Source organism: Bombus fervidus, chromosome 11 (genome assembly GCF_041682495.2).
Source record: "Bombus fervidus isolate BK054 chromosome 11, iyBomFerv1, whole genome shotgun sequence".
Lineage (NCBI taxonomy): Eukaryota > Metazoa > Arthropoda > Insecta > Hymenoptera > Apidae > Bombus > Bombus fervidus.
Window position 1 is genome coordinate 9,819,921 of NC_091527.1, and position 26,355 is coordinate 9,846,275.

At 35.7% G+C, this 26,355-nt stretch overlaps 1 protein-coding gene and 1 long non-coding RNA gene across 11 annotated transcripts; one reads left to right on the plus strand and one right to left on the minus strand.

Moving 5' to 3' along the window:
• On the minus strand, positions 1 to 25,485 carry Atl (atlastin GTPase). Of its 10 annotated transcripts, none has more exons than XR_011800999.1 (10): positions 22,775 to 22,910; positions 22,081 to 22,183; positions 9,488 to 9,568; positions 5,119 to 5,378; positions 3,986 to 4,765; positions 3,679 to 3,900; positions 3,387 to 3,601; positions 3,245 to 3,311; positions 1,152 to 2,782; positions 637 to 852 (listed from the first exon to the last, which is right to left on the minus strand). XR_011800999.1 is itself a non-coding variant. In XM_072012527.1 (8 exons), exons 1-8 carry the CDS (start codon positions 10,738 to 10,740, stop codon positions 721 to 723), a joined length of 1,899 nt encoding a protein of 632 aa, XP_071868628.1. In that variant the 5' UTR covers positions 10,741 to 10,904; the 3' UTR covers positions 1 to 720. The 10 variants fall into 10 exon arrangements, 1 of the variants encoding a protein (XP_071868628.1); XR_011800998.1 differs by having other exon boundaries at positions 22,081 to 22,618; XR_011801000.1 differs by lacking the exons at positions 1,152 to 2,782; positions 22,081 to 22,183; positions 22,775 to 22,910 and adding exons at positions 1 to 217; positions 10,599 to 10,904 and having other exon boundaries at positions 655 to 852.
• On the plus strand, positions 2,638 to 6,452 carry LOC139992083 (uncharacterized). Its single transcript, XR_011801013.1, has 2 exons — positions 2,638 to 2,763; positions 6,040 to 6,452. It is a non-coding gene; the product is annotated as an uncharacterized lncRNA (long non-coding RNA).
• Positions 25,486 to 26,355: the final 870 nt, after the last annotated feature.

The following is a 26,355-nucleotide window of genomic DNA, read 5'->3' on the forward strand; positions in this document are numbered from 1 at the left end:
TAGTATTTACACTTCAGTTTATTAAAAAAAATTAAACAATACAATAGTAACTGATGTAGGGTAAATCTGGCACAGATATAATTTAGGTATGTTAGTACATATACATAGAATAATGCATAAATATACAAAGTGTGTCTTATTAAAATTTCGTTTCAAAAATATTTTACCACGTTTCCTTGTGATCTTGAAATGCGTTTAAGTACGTATATTCCTCTAACTAAAAAGTTAAATATGAATTGAATATTATCAAAAAAAAAAAAAATGTAGACGTATTTGTTTCTAAAGACTTCTTTACACTTTGTTTTTTATGTATGTATATATATCCATATATTTCAATATAAAAAAAAAATTAAAATTGATGATAAACATTAACAACCCCAGAACAATAGCTTTTATCCAAACTATAATCTTTACCAGTAACTATGGAATTTTATTTTTCTAACAAATGTAATATCAATCATAGACAATACTAATAATGATGATTTTCAACAATCTAGCAAGGAATTGTAATCAAAATATATTGTATATACATTCATAGTCACTTTAAATTAAAATATGTAACTCACAGTATCTCCTTGTGACTTAACAAAGAAAAAGCTATTTATGGCCTCATATTACATGGTCAAGACAATGAAATTTTGTTATGTCACTTACTGGTTTTAATACATTGATGTATGTTTCTAATGCACTTGCGAAATTGGGACACAAAGGGAATGAACATCATGATAGTTTAGGCTTGCCATTGGCAGTGGCAGTGGCATTCATTGTTGTATTTGTAGCCATTTCAGCAGCTTGAGCCACTGCTACAGACACTGACTTCTCCACAAATTGTTGATAGACTGGTTTAATTAACTGAACAGAAACAAAAGTGCATTTTCTTTAATATACTTAAGCATAATTAGCAAATTAATGTAAATTAAGTATAAAACAATTACTGATGTTTATATACTTTAGTTTATAAATGGAAAACAATATGACATATATGACATCTAATGATAAAAATTATTATTTCATTATAAATATAACGTTGTAACTTTGATAAAATTTATAAAGATAAATGAATTGTGCGTGAAAGTCACTTTTTTTCAAACTGGAATATATGGAATAAGAATTATTTTTATTTCTAAATTAATTATAAGCAAACCCCATACCTTTTGTACATTCGCTCCTGTTAGTATTCAGCTTACATTAAGGAGGAAAAAAAAATAGTAACATAATATTAAAGGCAATATTTATATAAGTGAAAAATGTAACACATTAGAAGTAATGAAGATTAGAGTATATAATATATACAGAATATAGAAGATAGAATATATATGCAGATGTTAGAACAGCTCAACTACATTCAAAATGACTTACAATGATCTAGATTGTAATCACATAATTTAGAAGTATTATCAAAAATATTGTTTTGTCAGATCATTTAAATATTTAAAAAAAGGGGGGAATAATAATTTAAACAGGGATCGTATAATTTAAAAATATCATTAAAAGCAATGTTCATGAGATATTGTAAATATCCTGTAAAGGTGAGACTAATAATCTAAACAGAAATTACATAATTTGGAAATACCAAACAAAGTGATATTTGTGAGGTATTGTAAATATTCTGAAAAAAGGGAGGAATAATCAATTAAACAGGAATCATATAATTTAGAAGCACTATCAAAAATGATGTTTGTGAAGTACTGTAAATATTCATAAAAAAGAGAGGAATAATGTGTCAAAGAGGAATCGTATAATTTAGAAGCACTATCAAAAATAATGTTTGTGAAGTACTGTAAATATCCTGAAAAAAAAAAAGGAGGGAATAATAATCTAAACAGGAATCACATAATTTAGGAACATCATTAAAAATAATATTTGTTAAGTAATGTATATATTCTGAAAAAAGAGAAGAGTAGAAATTTGAACAAGGATCTATAATTTATAAATATTATTAATAATAATATTTGTTAGATTATATAAATATCTCTAAAAAAAATGAACGAACAACAATGTAAAAAGGAATTGCAAGAACTCAGAGCTGGTATAAGAAGTAATGGTAATCATTTGGGAAAGGGCACACCTTATCAATTTTGATGACCTTGGAATGTGTTGTCAAGTCCAGCAAAGTCAACATTCGGAAAAAATTTTTTTCTGTACATGTTACCGTCACTCGGCCTTAATTTCTGAAATATTCGCAAAAAACCTCAATACAATTCATGTTACGATTTCACTCCACTCTGAAGTAGGCGGGCATCTTTATATAGTCCAACCTAAGTTTAATTCATTGGTGAAAGAAAACTATTTTTGATATTGTGCAAGCAAAAAATAAAAGTGAATGGGTTACGGATTGGAGTTAAGTTTAGGTTGGGTCATATAAAAATGCGGTCACTTATGTTATATGCTTATTATGTTATAGGAATGGATAACTAAATTTAATTGAAACTTTTGTGAACATCTTGGACACAAAGGCCGAGCGGTAATTAAATGTACAGTAAAAAATTGTTCAGAATGTTGTCCTTGACAACATATTTCAAGCTTATTGAAATCGGTGAGGTGTGCCCTTTTCTATATAATTACCGAAGTAATAGTTGACATATTTGAATATTTGATACTTCTCAATAATAGAATATAAATGTTCCCAAAAATTAGATATATCTCCAAAACTAAATCGTGTAGAAGACGAAGGTGGAGAAGGAAGTGGAAATGAAATGAAACCATATAAAATTATAAACCATGATGAAGCAGCAGCCACAGCAAGTGTAAGTACAGTGAATAGTACACCCATATCTCGGACCTGTAGAAATCATATGTGGAAGGTATGAATCAGGAAATATGGTGAAATGATGAGCAGCAATTATTTACATTACCCAGTTAATACCTTGCGCTACATACAATACCATCATTAAAATTTAGCGTGTGTAGTACTTCAAGTACTATTTTAAATATATGAGGTTTTCAAGATAAAATATGTATATAAAAATTTGCATTAAGTCGCAAAACTATAAAAAGAACTTATATAAATTTCTATTCATATGATATAGCTATGTAATGTGAATGATTAAATGTGTGCACAGTACATTAATATAAAACTGGATACTAATTGAAAGTATCTAATTATACATATGCAAATTACTTCTCATCATTTTAACGCGTGGAATTAGCGTTATTAATAAATAAATTAAGTTTATTAATTTTATAGCTATAGAGATTTTACGGATATCTGCTATACGTAGATAATTAAATATACATTACTTACATTATTCCATAAAGTGTTTGCCACTTCGTCTATTACTACCCCAAGTGTGTCGTAATTACCACTGTACCTATATTGATAAAAGAATAATTATAGTTAAATCAAAATTGCAAAGTACTTATGTAAATTACTATCATATATATACCTAATATATGCCAACAACATGAGGGTTAATATACAGATGCACATGATGAAGTTACAAATATTTGCTAGCAAATATAAGCCAGTAAAACCAAATACTGAGGACAAAAAGTACATGATGGCAACAATTGCACCATATACTCCTGCGGTTCGTGTTGATTTGAAAACATTTTTACTTTCATTTTGTGCTTTAAAGTGAACAAACGCTTTATCCATATCCTGTAATAAATCATGTATTAACATTTTTAGCATCAAGACGAAATATCAGGTAAGCATAAATTCGAACAGTTTCTCACCTCGCATAATTTTTTCATGTAGGTTTGACTAAATGCATCTCCTCCCATTTTCCTTTTATTTTGAAATATGCACATAGCTTTATCCATACAACGTGTATGCTCGGTTTCTAAACGTGCTGTTGTTAAATATGGTTTTCTCGATCCACAGACATCTTCCATTAATCGTATATAAAATTCTCGCGCTTCCGTTACCGCAGCCAAATTATTTGCCTCTGCTGTTGCCTAAAAATAGAACGTATACCATAACAAATTCACCAATAAGACATATAACTATAAAATTAAATATATATAGTAAACGAAAACTTACCACTAACATACTTTTTGGTTCTGGAAGTTCGTTTCCTTTGTAAATTTTCATGTAGCTTTTGAAATATTCCAACAAATCCCTTGCTTTCACAAGCTGACCATCGATTTTCTTTGGAACTAAATTCTCTGGAGCTAACAACACCGGTATCAGCACTTTGAGCTGTTCCTTAAATTCTGGTTGAATTTCCGATAATCTACCATCGAAACGAGGATTAGTGGCAATATTCAGGCCTGGATGTGGCATTAAAAAACAAGATATTTCCGAGAAGCAAGACTTAATATGCATTCTCAGATTTTGCAATTCTGGATGTTGTTTGTCGGAGATTTCTAATCTTCTGTTCAGTATCTCTTTTCCACCTTCCGAACCATAGGGTGCTTCGTACGGGTAACTCCAATCTCTCACTAAGAATTGCAACTTCTGGAACGGTGTGACTCCAGACTTTTGTAACGCCAGCCTACCATATTCCGTAAAAAGTTGCAAGTGCTGAAGATCATCCTCTTGGATGTTTTGTGATAGATTATAAATTTGTACGGATGACAACATTGTACTTAGAGCAAACACAGTCGCACAGTCCTTCACTGTGGACTGGCTATCGAAAGCACCTTGTGTATCCATTAAAATCACAGCAACTTTTTCACCGTCCGGTAAAGTACCGCAGAAAACTTTCGACCACATTAATATCCCTGTTGTGTCTCTTTCAGAGCCTCCTTTCCATGAAAATCCACTCAGTGGCTCATCATCTTTGCCCAACCAAGAATCCGTTTGATTATTATTATTATACTATGATCGATGTTAATTATGCAGCCAATGTTCCATGCAAGCATGAAAAAAATAAAAATAATTATTCGGTTTAGTTTATCTATTCGTCTGAATAAGTATTCTAATAAATTATTGGAAACAATAATTAGACTACGGATATTTGTGCAGGCAATTAAGTAAACGAAACTTAAATAGAAATTTAATCATTTTTATCTGCTAAATATTACAACGAGTGCTTCGAATATTTCATATATATTTGCATTTTATATGCATTCTGTGTATCTTTGTATTTTCAAATTTCCCATAAACCCATGAAAATATCCGCGATCTAACTTATAATTAATATTTCAATTTTACCAGTAATAATAACATACCTGGCTGTTCATGTATCGCAAGAAAAAATCAAGTAGAAAGCTTTTGCCTTTCCTGAAAGCACCTGCTACTGACACAACAACCACACTCCTATTCTTAATATCATCGTCGAGGAGAATTTTTGACAAGGCTTCTTCGTTTAATTCGAAACTATGGTCTGGATGAGCAAGTACGATCTGTACAGGTTGTCCTACATCCGATGTCTTTTTATCCTGACTATCCATTGAAAGACGTTCTATTCTTTCTTGCCAACCAGATCGATCTAGCGAGGTCCAGAAGCAAAAAAAAAAAAATATATTCATTTATAATTACATATCATTTCTAAAGTAACAAACATAGAAAAGATCATTATTATTACACGCTGTTAATGGTATAATAACTTGGTATAATAAAGCATGTTGATAAGATTAAATTAGAAATTCTGGAATATAATTAAATGTCTTAATTTTGTAATTTTATTATTAATCAGATTTTTGTATAAATTCATAGGTCCATCATGTTCAAATGAGCTTTTCGTCAGATTTCATCAGAATGATACAGAATCATCATATCACCATATATGTATTTATTTATGGAAAATGTAACGTGTACATAATCTTAGGTATTCATCGCTAAACTTTTATAAACGTAAGCTTCTTAGGACTATGTTCGCCTTTTTACCAGATTAACGCATTGTAATAATATCCATTATTGTTAAAACATACGCCAAACAAATGAAAATTATAAAGAATTATGATCAATCGTAAATTAATTGAACCATCTTCAAACTTTTGTTTTCCTTTCTAAGGATTTTTTTATTAAAATTTCTGTTAAAGATTCTATAATTATAATTCGAGAATATGAAACTTCAGTACATTTTTAAAAACAATTTATACCAACTTCCTAACTCATTATACGATTGCTTTTAGATTTTTACGAGACAGAGCGAAGAAACGAAAACAAGTATAACGGAGAGGAGAGCAACGTGGACCTTGAACGACCAAAATCTTTTGCTGCGACTTCATACGACAAGGAGGGAAATGTAATGTTTAGAGGCCTTGACATAGCTGACATCGTTCCGACATACGACTAAATAGGTGTAGTCCACCGCACGTGGCACGAAAGCGAACTATATGAAATCAACTACCATTGCTTACGTCTTACGTGAATAACACGCTGACCTATGCCACGTGATTCGATTCAATTTGACGAGACGACGAGACACGTAACTTACGCACTCGTGCAAAGGATTGATGTCAGAGTATGGTGAAGATAACGATTGAAACATCTAATTAAACAATTATATATAATTCTATCGCGTAACGGAAATTGATTATTAAACGATATTTCATTTGAATTTCTTATCGTTTCAAAAAAAAAAAAAAAAAAAGTAGATCTGTTGTAAAAACTACATTACGAAGAACTAATGTCGAATATAAATTTTCGTATAGTTGATAAAATATAAAATAAAATAGATAATTAATCTCATTCGCGGATTCTTCTCTTATTTATCGTTTTTATGTAACAACAAAAATATTCTTGAAAAAACTGTATGTCATGGTAAAAAAGAATTATATCCATGTAAGCGGTAGAAACGTCACACAAAGATTACCATAACGCGTGAAATGATAATTATTACACGGCTTCTAGGTTTCAAGAGTCTTGAACACTTTCGTTTTCCAGCATAGTTTCCATGGTACGTGACTGCACGTAGAACGTGAGATACGTGGAAATTTCTCACGACTCGATTTCCAAGCAGTTTTTATAATTGACGAACGACTATGTACGCATTTGCATTCGCGTGAAACGACCACGCGAATTCTAGTCTGGCATCTCGATCGTAAATCTGTTAGTCACAAACATACTGAATACTTCAACAGATCGATCTGCCCTCTTGTAAACGATTATCTATTTCTTTGACTTTGTATACTACGAGCCGAAAGTTTGAACTGCGGTTACATAGTACCTTTGGCTATTCGGTATGGATTTTAACGAAGATCGGCAATGATTAATTAATCCATCGTTTAAAAGTATTTCAATTCTTACGACTATCGACTTACGTAACTAGCTTACGTCGTTATGTCACAGATTTATGTAGCACTGTGTTGAACCTTATTTAAAACTTCTTTTTTAATCTTTCTAGCTTTAAACATATCGTGCAATAAGTACATGAGACTTGTGTCACAGATTTATCAGAAAGATACGGAATCACGATATGATCGTGCGATTAACTAAATTTTTAAGAAGCTGATGCGACGGTTAATGTAATCATCGTATCTCGATTGAGATATACGTTGCACCCACTACAGACCAAGCAAATTAATTTCTTCGATAACACGAGATAACGCAAGATAATTATTTTAATTCTGTTTGTAATTCCATTTCAAAAAGATCAACGAGATGAAAATAAATTGTCGGCTATAAATCTGACATTTCTAAATATTTTTAGGAAACCTCCTAATTTCCTAATTTCTGCTTCTTTTTCACAAATTTCTCATCAATAGCGACCGTACAAAAGCCTACTCTACTTTTATCAACGAGCTGTTCATAATTCAAAAAATTGATCAAGAATTCATTATATAATATATAAATAGTGACAATTTCAAGCATAAAGAAAACAATTTCGTTTAAAGCGAAGAGCGTTCGAAACGCGGAGCAGATGAAAAGCGGAGACCATTGGAAAAGCAGCTCCCATGAGTCGTGGAGCGTTTCAATTTTACACGATAGAACGTCTACGAAGGAGCCCCGAGCGATTACTTATTGCGAACGAACGGCCAATTATACTCGCGCGAGCGCTAATTCCACCTCTTCGCCTCTCCTTCCTTCTTCTGCTTTAACGCTAGTTCTCTCGTCATCGTTGACGTCGTCGTCGTTGTCGTCGCTGGTGAAATACCCGACGCCGACTGCCATCCACAGCCGCATCGGTGCCTTGCAATCTTGTATTTACACGAATCATTACCGCATTAAACTCGCGAATACAGGGCGTCGAATTTCTCATCTGGAACGGAAGACTCGGGGCGACGCGACGTAGCGAGAAAAACGGAATACGAGAATTTAATTAACAGACGCGCGTCGCCAGCCTCTGCTACACTCGAAAAGAAGAAGGAAATTCTGAAAACGAGATGTTGACTAATGCAATTGGCCTACTGAAAATATAGCTCGCCGTGTTTGTACACACCGTTTCCTAGAAAGATTCTGCCACGCTTTAAAGGCAGCCAGAACTGCTTTTCGCGTTAATCGTCGTTACTTTTAAGCAACGCGTATGCAACGTTCTTATCAAATATTTCAAGAGTATCCAGAGCATGTGGGTAACTGTGTATATCTCTGATCTCTGAGGATATTATATATTTGTACGCGTATATGATCACGTATCGAGGTAGATTTAAACAACGCGGAAGTTAAAATCAAAAGTAATTATTGTCGAACGCGATAAAAAGTATCATTATCGAGGAAGAAGGGGAAGGTTTGAATCTTCTTAATGTACTTTTAATATTTTATGAGATGTTGAACTAAGATACCGAACAAGATTCTAAGAACAGGCGAACTATAACAGACATCTCTTATGAGATAAAAACAAATGATCTTTGGTTTACATCTAGTAGCAATTTTTTCTATATTTTAATTATGTATACCGCACGTTTCCGAAGTTCCATGTAATAATAATAATAATAAAAAGAAAGACGGTCTATATAAATATATGTTTATAACGTGGTGAAAATTTGATCGATCTTCTTACGAAGTGTTTCTGCTTATACGAGTGAAAATAATTAGAAAGTAACAATTAAAGAGATAGTCGGTATTAATAAGTTTGATTTTCCTAGAAGTCCGTGCGAACGTCAATGAGTAGAAAAACGATTCGAGCTGCGTAAGTGTAAAAAGGCAAATCTATAGACGTTATTAATTAAAAGAAAAAAAAAACTGCAGATTGTTGCTATGCTTACGTATTCAACGTGTGAACGCTGGCAGAACGCTAGTATTATACACGCTGTATACGTGTCTATATTTTTCTCCACGTTGCAAACCTGTGATAATAGTTTTTGCACGAGATTGCGTGCATCGTAAAGTATGCAAAAAATATATATGTGTAACGTTCCGTGCGGCATAAGTTATCGGTTGACCGTGATAGTTAATAAAAATTTAAATAATAATCACAGTTCTAAATAAATAATATCGAACTAGCAGGAATTCACAGTACAAACGTTACTATTTTTTTTTTTAAATATTATATAATAGTAAATATTGTGCCGCGATAAATTATTATACTTCGACTTGAAATCCTTAGAAGCATAAGAAGGTTTTGTATGACAACCTATTAAGCTCAAGGCTCAAAGGTCTAACCATTGGTTATGTTTGTAAGACATATTAAAGAATAAGTGAATGAAAGAAACTCACCTTCTTCCTCTCGTTCGTTTGTGTACACCCGTGGAACACGGTTTACGTTTTCATCGAGGGTCGTCATCGAGACTTTCTTGACTGAAAGCAAATTTTGAAACGCATATTTAGTCTATTTCCTTCGTTTCTGCAAATATTTTCTTCGTAAATAATTTCTATAAACGAACAACGGACGTTAGAACGGAACCAACAAAATAGTCAAGCAAAGAAAGATTTTTAATAAAAATTCCAACGATCGTCGATGATCGAAGGATTGGAAGGTAAAATTAAAAAGCAACTATTGCATGCTCTGCGTAACGAACCACGCTTTTTCAACACTCGGACATTTTCTAAGTCGCTGCTTGTGTATTCGTTTGACATTACAACGAACTTTGAAGGTGCGCGTTCCGATAAACGTTTTCATTGCCGCGAATCTGTTGCGTTGTCGAGGTTTTGGAAACGCGCCAATATCATAACCGAACTCTCACGTTCGATTAAAACTAAATTCTAGTCGTTCTGAAAAGCTAGTTTTGCGCGTTACATTGTACCTTCTTCTACGAAATTTCGTTGTTATTTACGAATACGCGACGCATTCAAAATTTGAACAATCCCGTGGAAGATTCGCGTAATCGAACGATCGATCGGACGATTTACGTTAATTTCACGATGAAACTGTACTTTGGAACGCGTCACGATCAAAAATATTAGCAAATTATCGACAGTTTATGCTCCAATCAAATCCCTGAAACTTAATGTACGACCACCAATCATTACGTTTCGTATATTTTCAGAACCATCGTTATCCCGATCAAACGTCTCCGTTATCACGAGTTCTTGTTGCGTCTCGTCGCAGCTTTTGACAACAAGCCAATTCCCTTTCCAACGAGCAAATTTTCAGCCTCGATATCTGCCTTCAAACTTCGTTGCCTACGATTTAAGCTCGTTTCGTTTCGCGATTAAATTCCATTCTCGGCTCGATCGATGATTCCGCGTCGTACTCGTTGGTACATCGTCTTCCGAAATTTCTGACAAAATACCAATCCCCGGCGGCAATCAAACTTTCGAATACGATTAAACCTAAACCCGTCTCGGTCCGCTATTTAAGCTGGTTTCACGCTGGTCCACGGCGCACCGCGATTGTCGTGTCGATCGATAGCTGCATTGTGACGAGCCTGTTGCGTCCTTGTCCTCGGTGGCCTGACCGGGTCCTTGGGCCTGTTGCTCTGTTCTTCTTGCCTTTTCCAGCTGGACGGTATCTTCCTCTTGTCGCTCATGTTGTCGTGGCTCGTTTTTCACATTCGATGCAACGGCTTCAGCAGCCTCTTCTTTCGGCGTTTCTCGCTCGTCAACTGAAAAAGGGAATCGCGAGTCCGCGGAACGAGCGAGAAAACGAGGCTGTACCGACACGCACAGGTGCTCGATGCGCACACGATCCAACACTAACTCGAACATGCCAGCCGACTAGAAATATCCTGCTGTGTGTGGTGGTGGCCAGCCGATGGACAGTGGTCAGACCAGAAGCGGAGGAGTCCACCAGAGTTGGCAGTATCCCACAATCGGTGAATACCGGTGAAACTTGGGTGATGTGCTGTGGCGTGTCACCTTGTATCGCGACAGTAGCCCCGCGTATGACCCAATATTACGCACCGCGGATAGTAATTAACGAGAATCGGCTCGTGGAGATTCGCTTGGACGCCGGCGTCCAGGAATAAACCGACTTGAACGCATGACTTTTAATAATAGACGTAATTGTACTGATCTCATTTCATAGATTTACGGCCACGATTTGGCGAACGTCATCGTCCAAGCTTTCGTCGTACAGATTACGTTAGAAAGCAATTTGCATAAAATGTCAAAATGTTTATAGAAATTTTTTACGAAAATTTGCATAATATATACGATATCTTACAATCGAGTCCTGCCCGATCGGCATTAATGAAATTCCGAAATGTTTTGCGCAATAAACATAACATTATTATAGGATTTATTTATTTAGAAATATTAGAAATTAAAATTCCTAATGATCTCTATCCTATATGATAACTTTTTTATTCACAGATGAATCTATTTACGATGGAATAACCAGGATACGATAAACTAAATACAGTAATGTGCTGTAACTAAGACAACTAAATGAATAATTCACAACTCATAACTAATAGTTCACAACTCGTAACAACTCGGCAACTCTCTCGACTCGAGTCTCCATTCCTCGCAACTCGGCTCTCAACCAACGACTTCTCACAGTTTGACTCTCAGTTAACGACTGCCGATTAATTCGTCTTTCTCCCTTAAGCATCCCTTTGTCTTTTTTCATACCCCCACCACGTACGTGTTCCGCGAACATCATCACGCACACCTTCTTCCGAGTAACTATTCGACCGAGGGACCGACGATACATTGATGGGCCGCTTCGCCCATTGAAGTTTCTCGACCCTCTCGGCCCGCAACGTTGTTTATAGTTCACCCGATATTTCTTAGGCAATCTGTCCACGATATTACATTATGTATATACGGAACACGTAGGTGGTGGAGGCACGGGAAGAGACAAAGGGATGCTTAAGAGAGAAAGACGAATTAATTAATTTTATATATATTGAAAGTTTTATGACAAACTCCCAAATCCTTTCACCAGCTACTACGTATGTTTTAGAACGTACTTTTGTTGAGATACGATTCCAGTTAGTTGTTAATGTATTCTGACTTTTATCGTGTGAACGTAGGTGTTTAGTGTCTGGGCCGATCCGAACGTAATATTACACTCGGCGTGTTTTACCAATGTACTGTTTACTACACTTGAATAGATTATTCGTTAAAAATTGTACGTTATAATTAACTTAAAAAGTTTGAAGACGTGAATTTTCCAGATCTTTTAAAAGACTATTAGCCACTGAGGAACGTTTACGCTTTAAGGATACCGTAAACAGTACCGTTTATACAGTAAGTGATAATCGCCTTCGATGCTCTGGATATAATTATTTACTTTTTGAGATTCTTTACAACGATTATTCGATTATCTGTTAATATTGTAACAGATCAGTGTATTTTCGAATATTACCAATGAATATTTTCAACGCTGTTTCATAATTCTAGCAACTCTAAGACATTGTAGCGACTATCGATCTCAATAACAATCTTCGTATATACATTATACTTTCAGAATCACTCGAAGACAATATTTTGATCGTTCGATCCCCAATCCCCGATCAGTCATCGTATTACGCCGTATCCGGAGATCACTTCGTTATGGAATGATCTAATCCATACTTATCGCGTACCACGGCGTTTACAATGATTTATTGAATAACGCAGTCAAGATAGATGCAATGACACACAAAAGTATACTTTCCAAATATGCATGCATATTAAGCTAGAAAAATTTATCGAATGTCCAGCTGGACAAATTCTGAAGTACAAATTAAATAATAAACAAAATATATATATATGCACTACGTGAAGACTACAGACGGCAGATACGATAGTCATATGTGTTCTCTTTCACAAGAGAGAAATTTTAAAATGCAATATCTTGTCAACTTATCACATTACCAAAACTATTTTTGGTAATTATCGATCATCCACTTTACCGATTTCGATGATCTTTGAGTATGTTGTAGAAACCGATATTTTGAACAACTTTTTCTTCTACGTATAATCGCCGATCGAGCTTAGTTTCCGAGATATTCGTAAAAAAGTGTCGGTAACAGTACCCTGAATTCTGCTTAAAATTGTACTTCCGCCGTAGCGTACGCGTAGGTATCGTTGGCAGCCGCTTCACGACAGCCGAATAAAATGGCACCTAACCCAAATCTATATAAACTATAAACAGAAGATAAGAATTAGGTTTGGTTTACGAGTCACGTAATAATATTTACTAGGAAGAAGACGAATGTCTAGGTTCCGCTGTTTCGATTAATTTGATAGGACACTCGCGGTCTAAACAATAAAACTTTGTCCATTCCTTTATTGGATTTTTCTTACAAATCTATTAATTAGAAGAAAAACTCTGGCGACTAATACACGAACAACCTGTATATGTGTATACCTTTTTTCTTTTTTTTTTTTTTCGGAGGATAAACGCAACTTTAATGTTCTCTCTGTTCGGGTCTGTTTAACTCGGCATGGATCTTGGTTAAAATTACGGGATAGTTTTTGAACATATCGTTCCGATTCCACGTAACTCTTTTTGATCGGCGGATCTTCAGGTTCGTTGCCGAAGAAGATTCCAAGTATTTTAGCTTTGCAGCTGAGAGCGAACGAAAGTTTGGCCAAGCTAAGCGAAATCAGGTTAAGGGAGATTCGGTCGAAATTCGGGTAAACATTTGGTGCAAGTGTAATGGTAAACACTGACCGTATAAACGGCTTCGGTAAATGGCATTGACCTATACTTGCTCGACTTGTTCTTTCTAACTTGTCGGTAAGTTATCAATGACGATAGTTCCGTTAGTTTTCGTATTTTTCGTTACATGCTCGAGCTAGTTAGAATCGTTTTCTATTTTGTCTCTTTCACGTTCGATCCTCGAGCCATTTTTTTTAAATGTCTGTCTTAAAATCAATTTGCATTGGTAATGAGATATTGATGATTCTGACGATGAGATAAAACAATTTACGATGAAAAAAACGTATATTTACAAATACAACATGTTTTTCTTCTGTTTATAAAACACATTGATAGAGCTTAACAAAAAAACCAAAGGAATCCAAAAGAACAGGATACTTTACTATTATCTTCTCTAAAATAAAGAATGGATAACGATAAATTTCTATTTTTTCCCTCGTTTTTCCGCTTTATACGAGATGACGATAAACATTTAGAGAATCCAGCTGACGATGATCATCAGTACGCTACAACAGTTACGATTCTGCCATCAATGTTTGCTTATGGTTGTTTCATCGTAAACACAGGCCATAAACTGGAAAAATACAGGATCAAAAAAGATACTGTTTCTGACAGATATTATGTCGGCGAGTAAATTATAATTCTCCAACCGTTTGATAGTTGTCGTGACTCTACGACGAACGGATGTTAAGTGGCCAGATCATTGGATGTTAACATTCTGCGTAGAAATTTTACGCTCGGTGTCTACTTCTAATTCCCTTCAGGTAGCTTTACTTCAATTTTACGCACCGTAGAAAAGAACGTAGGAAAAGGAAGGAGGAGAGAAGAAATCAACCGTCGAGTATTATCGTTTTGCTCTCTGGTGCGCGGCGATCGATCGGACAAGTGATCGATTTGCTCGCGTTGCACATCATAGAGTAACAGGTTAATGCATACCAAAGCGAAGTGGAATATATCGGTCATGCATAGTCATAGACGGGAAAGTGGATGAATAATGGCTTGTAAAAGTGAAATACAAACAGAAATATAAAAGAAAAAAAAAAGAAAAGATTAAAAAAAAGAAAAAAAAAGGAAAAAGAGGAGGGAAAGGAAAATTATAAAGTAGATTGCAAGTCTTCCTTTCGATAGGATTGCGTAAAAATGATAGAGAGTAAATAACTGCAACATTCGTAATTACGAGAGAATGATAGGAATATACGAATAAGCGTAAAACGAATGATAACGATAATTTAAAAAAAGCCAAACAGAACAAAATAAAAAATAGGAAAAAAATCGGATTTGATAATTCTTTAGCTACACGATACAATTGATATGTTTACAAATAGAAATCGTTCTTATCTCTGTATCATTTATTTCGTAACCTACAATAGTAAAACTAACGTACGACGATGCAATCGATGATGACACGGTAAACAAAAATTTAAGTACTACGATTATTGAGCAGCAAGCAAATATTTGTGTAAAATGAATAGAATGGATGTTCAAACATCTCTGGCTCTCGAGTAAACGCGTATTAATTTCCTCGTATGTGCTCGGTCTTTTATAATGTTTACCAAAAAAAAAAAAAAAAAAAATTTGGGGAAAAAGGTAATTGGCATAAAACAATATTTTTTGTATCTTATATCTACATATTATGCATATTCCTGAGTACGCTGCGATGAGTTGCAATCGTTTAAGCATGAGAATCATATTGTTCGACTTTTAAACTGTTTGACCTTTGAATTATTCTGTTTTGCATCGTCAATTTTTATACGCAATCACGATATGACGTTAGCTGTTATGACAAAAGTAGAGAAAAAGAATCAACAGAATCCGAGAGTTATTTAGCCGAGGTACATCGCTGAAGGTGATTTCCAAGGTGCACGAAAGTGAAATTTAATGGTAAAATAGTGAAATCTAACCTTCAGAGTCAAGTTTAGTCGTCGACTGTTATCGTTGAAGCGTAGATAGCTATAATTAATAAATCACGTCTCGACTAGATTCTTTAATTTTAGTTTATACTTTTTAATTGTAAATTTCAGGCGACTTGTACTGTACAACATATATTATATGACATATTTGTCGATGCTCTTTATCATGTAAAATATGGAATGCAAATAAAGCGGAAATATTCTAAAGGACAAATAACCCAACGCAAAATGCTATTCAAATAGAACTAAATAACAATCGGTAGAAAGTTAAATACAACTGAACAACAGTCGACAGTACATTTTTTCGCTACTTATTTTTCTAGAATTTTTAAATATACGTTCACGAGCGAAAATTACAATTGAAGAATAAATTCACTCGAAAGAGTAGTAAATTAAAGTAGTAAAAAAATTAAAAAACAATCCTCTGATAAATTATTTTATCGCTATATAGAAGGAATACACAGACACTTCGTATTATACATATATACAAATTCTATGCACACAGATTGATATTTTCAAACACTAATCTTTCGCAAAAATATAATATTTCAAAAAATCGAAGAGGAATTATCACAAAGAACATTTTATCAAAAATACAGCGTCCGAAGACGCTAGGTGAGGTCACCTACCTGAGCGACGAGAACAGAAGGTATAGCTGCGTGCAACATAGAAACAAACGTACCACTTAACCAGACGGCAACGTCAAAAAAACTGACGCGTTCTCCTTTCTAAAAACACGTGTGCCTGTTCGTGATACTTCATTATTCACGATATCCCCGTTTAGGTTGTTTCGGCGTTCGCTCGCGTTTCCGCGAACGTTACCGATTTACGAGCCTCGACCGAACAAGAAGAATCGCAATCAAAGCGACGCGTCAGCGTCGTCGGCTGCTTCGGCAGAACTTTTAGATCGGTGCACGGTTAGCGGCAGCTATAAAACCGCGGAGTTAACGATCGAATCCGTGGTGCACCAAGTTACGATGTGCTTTCATGGCAAGATATTTATTTAAGAAACCATCCCTCTCGGTATCAGTGTTTCTCAACCTTTTACGAATCGTGACGTTATTCTAGTATAGTAAATAATCCGCGACCTTTAGTTTATTACGTACATAACAAGATATTTTCAATAGGACAAAGGAAATGCATTAAGCAAATTAAAGCAAATACATTCAATGTAGTCCTCTTACAACGTAGTTCTAATCTAGTATTTAATACAACGGTTTCAATAGAGTGTAAGCGTATATGTAGATGGCAGGAGAAAAACGCGATAAAATACATTTTTGTTGACATTCTGATTTTCGTGGTGCTTCGTAATTAAACGGAACAATGTTAATGCGACGTAACTGAGAAAGAAAACGAACCTGTTAGATTAAAAGAACGTAGATCTAATAATAATAATAATAGAATAGCAAAATAAAATCAGGCTCTGATATAACAAGAAAATTCGACTACTTTTCATTTATAAAGAATCGTTGTTACTATAGTTATTCTAATAATATTTAACGATACTAATAATATTATAACAAACTATTGAAAGAAATAAATGCTGAAAGTCTTCGTGATGGAGATTTCTACAGAAAATATTCTCTATAAAGATAATTGTAGATAAAAATAACTTCTGGCAAGACATTCTGCAACCCCCTTGGGAGCAGCGCTGCACAGGTTGGGAATCCAAGCTCTATATATTCTACGCCTCGTTGCGTGATCCCTAGTCTCGCACGAACGCAAATGTTTTACGACAAACGAGGTTTACGGATGGAAAAAGCCGAAGTGTATGTCGTGATGGATCAAGAAGAAGGAAGAGTAACGGGACAAGACGAACGAAGAAACGAGAGCTCGATCGTATTCCGGCTAGTGACTCAGGATTATTATGCCTCCTTCAACCACCTGAACTATCGTTAATCTCCCCAGGCTCGGCTATATCTCCTACATGGGTTATTTATATTTCCACCAGCGTACGCTAGCAAGTAACTACGATTCGCTTCGAGTTTATGTTGCGCTGTTTGGTTATGCGTTTTCCAAGAAACAGGCTAGCGCATCTATCGGACAGAGATTCCCTGGTGGCAGCGCTTCTTCGAGTTGCCATTGGGGAAATTGAGGTTAACAATGTGGCCAAGAAACTGGTTAACAGTGTTGAATTAAGAACCTTACCTACGTACTCGTAGATTACTTCCGCGAATGTCAGCAAAATGTGAACGACATTTGCATAACAGCGTTCTGTAGCGTAGCTGTGGCGCGTAATTAGCAATAAGCGTTCGATTGTTCGCTTCTGCACGAGGAGCGCGATACGGAGGGCCTCGATATTATAAGAAAGCGGAGCGAAAGCTGCGTATAACGTAATTGATCAGCGATAAGGCGATGAATTCGCTGGTCCTGTTTCTCTCTGCGGTTTGTACGTGACTACGTTCATAGAAGCTAGAAAGTTACGGAATAATCAGAATGTCAACTTTATTATCGTCGTGAATGATCGCATAGAAAGGGAGATCACTAGGAGCAAGAACGAGTTTGGAACAAGATATGAGGGGGGGAAAAACGAAATATCATGGTCTGTCCCTTTTCTTATTCGATAATAGACATGGTTCGTTCGTAGAAGCAGTCGAGAAGAAAGAGAACGAATTTCTCGTGCTACGTGGTGGCAATGTAGAAGAATAGATCAGTGACCACGTGCAACTGCCCTTACACGCGTTTTACTGCGTTCTCCAACTAACTCAATCTCGCCTTTACCGCGGCGCGTATAAGAAAAATATGGCCGGTTGAAAAATGCCGCTGTGATCTCGCGGTTAAAAGCGAGAGGCAGAGGCAAAGATCGCGCGAGACGTTGCAGAGTCTGGAGAGACCACGCGTTTACTCGTCTTACGTATCGAGCAGAATCGAGGGGTCGCACTTTTATTTTACGACGGGAATGTGCGTTTTGCTATTTGAAACGTTGGACGACGTTATCCCGGTCGCGTAAAAATCTTTTATGGACTAGTCGCAATTCCACCGGGACAGACGTTCAATCGTTTACCTTGACGCGGTAGTCGAACGAAGGGACAAAGAAAAACGGAGACGAGGAATTGTGTGTTTTTCAGAGGAATCCCGCTCCGGTTTGCACGGCGTGGATATCGTCTCCGAACTCGCTTGAGCGAATAATGCGAGTTTAATCAACGAGCTACGGAAATACGTGAGCGACCAATGAAGTGAATTGGATGGATCCATCGCGATGTGGAGCACGCGTGCGTGTGCTTTGCCGTGTATTGGTACACTCCAGAGGAGAAACTCTTGGTATTAGTCTTATTGGATTGCGACAAACGGATTCGCGAGGTCCTCGCTGGCAATTGACATAGTTCCCATTCGTTACCAGATCTCGTCTTTCGCTAATTATCGATCGGAGCTAAGCGCCATTCGACTATGGAAAATGATTTTGTTTGGTACTAATGCACTTTCTTTATGTACGTTCTCGTGGTATCAATTGATATAGAAAGTTCGCTCAAGCAATTTCGTAATTACCAGATTGTGCTGTAGATGTTTAGATGCTGGATGTTTACGTATTTAGAAAAGTATGCAAAGAATAAAAGAAATCCACGTTTAGTATGTATTTCTTTAATTGTGTACATAAAGATATAAATTTGCATAAACATTTGCAATCTGATAATGATGCTACATTGTTAACTAGAAAGTGACGTGTTCAAAAAGCTATTTTTAAACATAATAATATAGTATATTATTAATCAAATTTCCTAACGACAAGAGTGATACTCATAAAATAAGATCAAATACTTTTATCACTTTCAATTTATAGTTACAAAGAACGCACAGTGATAACTCGAAATACGTTTTTCAATTTGATTTACTTTCGTAATAAAAATTGTAACGATGAACAAAATTTAGATTAGAGAAAAATGTATCGCTTAATAACACCTATTGTTCATTACCAATTCAGTTATCGGGGACGATATCATAAATGATAACAAATGATTTACCTAAATGAATTTCTTTTACTGATTGATATTATTTATGAACTTCTTCTATCAAACGAGTGGTTCTGTTTTCTTTTCTACATATTTTATACTTCGTTGCAATTAATTTTACTTTCTATTAAAAAGAATTCGTTGTTGATTTATCATTTACACGACCCAATTTGGAAAATCACACGTCATCGATTATTATTATGTATTTGCCGCCTCGCAAAGAGAACTATCGATTGAATTATCGATGGGAGGGAAACGAAAAGACCCGTTTTCATTGGACACGTAAACCTATCGATAGAATTCAATAAAACACGCGCTGTGTCGGGCTGAATAGGTATGCCAATACACAGCTCTCATTTCCAATCCTGAATATCGGGGCTCTGCATAACGCAATTGCTTTCGAACTCCGGCCTGCTTGTTTCCACCTGTTTCATTGTCACGGATTTCATTTAACGCGAAATAATGTTATAGCCCTCCCTCGTATAACGTATCGCCGTTCTTGGCCATTCTTTGGTCCCTGCTCGTTCAGAGGGATAACGTTTTCCCCAAACTTTATAGCGGGTACAATAGACAGTTTAACGTTATTGTGTATTTATACAGGCAACACGATGAAACGTAAGCATGATTTCATGCACAAATAGAAAACGTAAAAAAGATGCAAAGAAATGTAAAAAAAATAATTCTATTCGACATTTTTTCATATTGGTCATCATATTGGTCAGTAGAACGAAGAGAAATGATTCGTAAAGCGTATCACGAAAGTGTTTGCAAATATCTAATCGGCATGATATCGAATGTTTGTAAATATTTTGCAAGTATTATTTGTATCAAATGTTTAATGATGTGATCGTAGATAAAAGAAGATATACGAGAAAAGGAATAAATATTAGGACGAATTTGTTAATATTTGAATTCGTATTTTACGAACACTCCGTATATACCGGTCATTAATTCGAGGTCATTGCCTTCGATATTATTTTATCGTATATATTTTGCATTCAAAGAAATATATGCCACAATATACTTCCTGGTTATATGTATAAAGAAGAATTTGTGGACGGTCAACGACATGTGTGTATATTAAGCAATAAAAATGAGTAACGATAAACGCTTATCAGGTCATGTGAATTAAAGTTAAAAGAAGTATTCCAGAAATTGAGTTCGGGATTTAGAAAGCACGGTAATTTCAAAAGTTATATCATTTCGTTATATTAAAATGTACAATAAAATATTAAAGTGAGAAGAAAATTTTAAATATAAAAAATCATATTACTGCGATTATTTAGTTCTTAAATTCATAAATAGTTCTTGAAACTATTTGTCATAATTGAAAGTCTGATTTTTGAAACAGTTTATCATAAAATTGCAGTAATTAATATTTTCCTAACAAGAGTTCAATGAAATGGGACATATATTTGTAATTCTAGGCCAAAATTTATAAAATTATGTAATAAACAAGAAAAATAATTGAAAATTGTGAAGAATTTATTGTGTAATTTAAATGTAAGAATAAGATTATTATAAATTAAAATAAATTTGTCCTGTGTATGGTTTCCTAATCATTAGTATTACTATGCTTAGATTACTCTGAAGAGAATATTCGCTTGTTGACGCAGCACAAATACTATCCTACAAAGCAGTAACAAGTGAAATAGCTGGTAATTCTGCTGAGTAATAACAAGCAAGGACAAGCATGTCAGTAACAGGCACAGTTTGAAATTCCCTCGTTTTAAGAAACATAGTTGGAAACTTTTCCAGAAGGCGGCAGCACATACGTGCCATGCTTTGAGGCTACGTCATCCTCCTTTGACAGAATATCACGTTACTAAACATGATTATGCATGCATAACAGGCTATTACATTGTTTATACTCTATCATGTAATTGATACAAAAAATCAAACCGTCATATATTACTAGTAAAAAATATTTACGATTGTACTTTAACCTCTACAACCACCAACGTTACTTAACACATCCATTAAAGTTTTCACTCTTGCAGCGTATATTTAGTCTGGACGCAACAGTTACGAAGCAATATATTCGTTAGCAATGCGCATACGTTGTAATTCACGAAGTTAGAAACACAGAATTTTCAACAATGATTTACATTGCTTCTGGCAGCACTTCTTACAAATTGTTCATTATTTTAACATATAACGATTCCCCACTTGATCAGAATTAAATTAAACTAACAAGAAACGTTAATATTCGTCCTATTAAGCTAGAAATGTAGTTAAACAGTTGACAAAACGTCAAAAAAAGAGCACAAGGCATAACGGAGAGCGGTTACATCTGGCGCATGAACTTTCAGAGTACATTTTAGTGATTATTAAACACATTTTATATCGTCGTTGTTATCCCTTGAATTTTCCTTCTTATATTATCATAAAATATTGAAAAATAATAGCAGTACTTACCCACATACGATCTGCTGTAATCGCCACTCTGTTTACTCTGCTGAATGTCCGCCATAATGGAATAAGAATGACGCCACTTCCGTAACTGCGTGCAACTGCTTTACTACGTAGGTTAAAACGAACTTTGTCGCTAACTTTTACTTGTTCGTGACAATTACGCGATATATTTGATAGTGAGACGTTTATTGAATGTAAATGTAAAGAATAATATTTACGAAAGTGAATCGCTTCTCGTGGGAAAGAACGGTAACCTCTTCCCACGAGTGCTTTTACTCTCGTTACACCGAACAATAACAGTAGATTTCAAACTTCAAACAGATAATCAATGAGATTAGATACATATCTAAAAATAAATTTCCTCTTAAGGCTAGCTTTTCGTCGAGAGCGTACTGCTTTTTTTTTAATTATATTATAAAATGATCGATAGAGTTTTATTCTTATAAGTGAAACTTCACATTCCTATTTCAACTTTCACTAATTACAACCGGTTTCTGAACGTTCAAATGCTCAAACTAGATTTGACAATTTTATCGATCACCTATAAGAATCGAGCGATATTAAATTTTATTAGTATAAACATGCATATTTGGAAACGAATTCTACTTTAACAGTACATACAAGTAAATACGTTTGAAGAGACATGCGGTACTAAAAACTATATACGTATAACTATAGTTCATAGTTTTCAACATACCTTCTATCAATTTTAACGATATAAAGAATGCTTCATCTAGTTTCTTCTCATAAAAAAAGATTACAAGTCCGTCAGAGTTTGTTTAACTACTCACACCATGAAATGACAAAAGACTACGACACGATGAAAAACGAGAATGTGTACGATACGAATGTTAGACTCCGTGTTTACTAGTTTGGGAGCGCGCAGTCGTCCTGAAGCCATCTGATTCGCGGTTTCGGCGAAGCGCGGCACTACTTTCGCCGGCGGATGTGATTTGATCCCGGCAGTTGCACGGTCGTAGATTCCCTATGGTGGAATGTGGATGCTGTGCGCGGTGGTTTGTTTCGTACGTGAATTTAGATTCGTTTTGCTGGTGATCGAGCGTCCGGACCCGTCTACCGAATCGCCCTTGCAATCTGGCAGCCGTTTCGCGTGACGATGCAGCTTGACAGAATGTACGTGCGCATTGACAATTACGCGCGAATCAGCGTACAGTGGTCGAGCACGGGTTAGTAAACAAATGACAGAACGGTGGACGAGAGGGAGAGTGAGAGAGAGAGAGAGAGTGAGAGAGAGAAAGAGAGAGAGAGAGAGAGTGAGAGAGTGAGGAAGGGAGCGAAACGAAACACTACCGTACCGTTCCAGCGCGAAACAGTGGCGCAACATTGTGCCTTTCGATTCGCGTTGTTCGATTTCTTCGGTCATTAAGGGAACGCCAGCCCATGCGCTTTTCAGCTGGTTGACGCGCGTGGAACGTGTCCGTGCATTGTCGTCGTGACGTCAAGTGTCACGAGTCTGTGTTTTCCAAGTGCCAAGTACATCAGCCGCGTGCCAGCTGCATATTCAGCCTGTCAACTTTGTTTGGGTTTCTTTCGACAACATCCACCGAATTCGTCGTTCTCATCTCTAGCAAGTGTTAAAATATACACATACGCATGCACAACAAGTTAACGAAATTGTGCGCGAATTCAGAGTCGTTTCTGTGTAAGAACGTTCGAAAATACGTTCACGCGGGTGATACTGCATTCCGTTTACGACTGAAACGCGAGTGGAACTTTCATACCGGGGCCCTTTAAATGTAAGTGGTCGAGGGCAACTACATTTACACGCGTGGTATATCTACAAACACAATAACGGTATTTCTCGTGTGCCGGCTAGCAAGGCATTTAAACTTTGACAAGTCTCGATTTCTTTTTCGCCCCGCTTTAGTTTTATTTGAACGCCTTTCGCGTACTATTCGTTGTTTTTAACGTATCGGACTTGTGTTTTGCTTCCGATGCCGGTAACGTGCAATCGCGTTCGCATCGCCCGTAGCCACGAGAACAAGATCGTCAAGTTCGATCGCGATTCACGGTGAGACGTTCTGATCGTTTTTCTTCCGCTCTATTTACGTGCCATATCTTCGTCTTTTTCTGTCACGCTTTGAGGTTAGAAAATTATGTAATATCAAACGAACACTGAACTTGCCTGGCTCGGAATGTGGGATTTGTTTGCAGTTTTCAGCGAGACCTACTTGACTTGGTGAGTAATTTCATTCTATGTTTGTTGGCCTTCGAGAAACGAATTTTTAATCAGTTCCTTATCCATATCGTAAGAGTATTAAAGATGGTTGGTAAATTTTGTCGTATCACTGTGAAGTTGATGTTTATTACATCTTGTATAATATAAGGGATTGATTAAATTGTTCATTTGTTATATTCACAATATATGTTCGTTATAATGCAGTGTATAGTAAATAATATGTTTAATAATATACGATACTTTGGAGTAAGTTACTTATTACAATATACAATACCTTTTGGAGTAACTTAATTATAAAAAGAGATAAGAAAAAAGTCGAGTAGCTTTGATGCTTAAAATTTGTTCAAACAGTTCTCTTTGAAAAGAAAAAATATGTCGTGAAGATAAAAAATATCATTAATCGTATGTCACGTATTGTGTCCACTCATTTATGAACTCGTTTCGTGAAAACATAGTCATCAGTCGTCACGCATAATATTTTGTCACGGATGCGTAGGATTCTGATACTTTCGCGCAGTGTTTGCTTGAGCAACCGTGAAATTCGAGGCGATCTAATTTTCGCGTAGCGCGTGCAGTCGTGTCACGTCTCAGAGTGGTAATGAAGGACATTTCGTAATTGTCGATGCGATTAATTAAATCCCACCGCGCACGATGTTAGTCCGAGGCGAATATCCGAAAAGATCAAATAACTTATATCTCGTAAGGTCGGCTTCAAATTCCTCTGCATTATCTTTGTAGTCTTTGTTCTTATTCTTATCGTACAATAACACAGCGTTATCATTGATTTAGTTTTGATGACGCTTCATTCTTTCGTTCAATATTCTACATAAATCGTGCGACAAGCCAGTCGTGAAATAAATTCTTTAATAAATAAAAAAACCTCCGAAAAATTGTATCAATCGAAATACAATAATATATAAATTCTGTGCTTAATTTTCGATCGTTGTTTTTAAATTTGGATTAATCTGCTTAATTTTGGAGTACTTCATTTTAATTTCTATTTCGTGCTTTAAATAAATAATAATGATTAATAACAATAATTTAAATAAATAGTAATGCTCGAAATAAATAAAAATCAGATAGGGCAAAATCAGGCGAATATGTTAGGCGAGATAATACTCACCGTTTTCGTGTTGTTCTAACAAAGAATTGCATATTTCATCGGTCGTTATTTCATCAACATTTATCTTCATCGGTGGTCTGTCACATCGTTCATTATCTTCCAGGTTGAAATCTCCATTATTGTATCTTCTAATCCACTTTTTAATGGTATGTTATCATCATAAATCACCATAAATATCACAAATTGTTTTTCTTGTTTCTTCTATACTTTTATAGTATCGATTCATTTTCACATTTAACATGGAAAATGTATATGTATCGTGTTCGCTCATCCTCAGAAGGACTTTACTCGTAGAAAATTGAATAAGAACTGGTTGATGTTGCAGATGAACCATTCTAAGACCTTATTCGTCGTAGCTAGCATATAAGCATTAATTTGAGATAATACTTCTTGAAACGCAAACGCGTTTAAGACGAACGATCTTATTCCTCTACATAATACACTTCACGAGATAAAAACGTAACCTTCTAACAATTTGCTACACACACACACACACATACACGCACGCACAAACGTAGTCGTAATACATATGAAATTAATTGTAAAAGGCGGAAAGTTTTATTTGGTCGAACTGGACGTGAAAAATATCGGTGCGCTGGAAATCAGCGACTCGTAATTATCCCGCCGCTTAATTACACCGGCGTGTTTTTCGGGATGAACGGGTGGCAGTTGTCTTTTTAGCCGGCAAAACTCGGAAAAGGAATTCTCGCGGTGTGTCTCGTTTTTCAACGGGTCGGCCCTTTCACTTACAGGCTCATCAATCTCCCGCTAGTTTTTCCGACGTGTCAGTGTTACCTATGGGAGCTCGTATGCAGTCACGAACCCTCATCACCGGCCGTTTCTCTTTCCCTTTCTTCCTCAAGCTTTCCGGTTCTGTTGCGCAACTTATCATTATCATATGTATCTCGTGCACGCAGCATCGAGGCACTCGGCAAAGAGCAACGTGTATCTAACT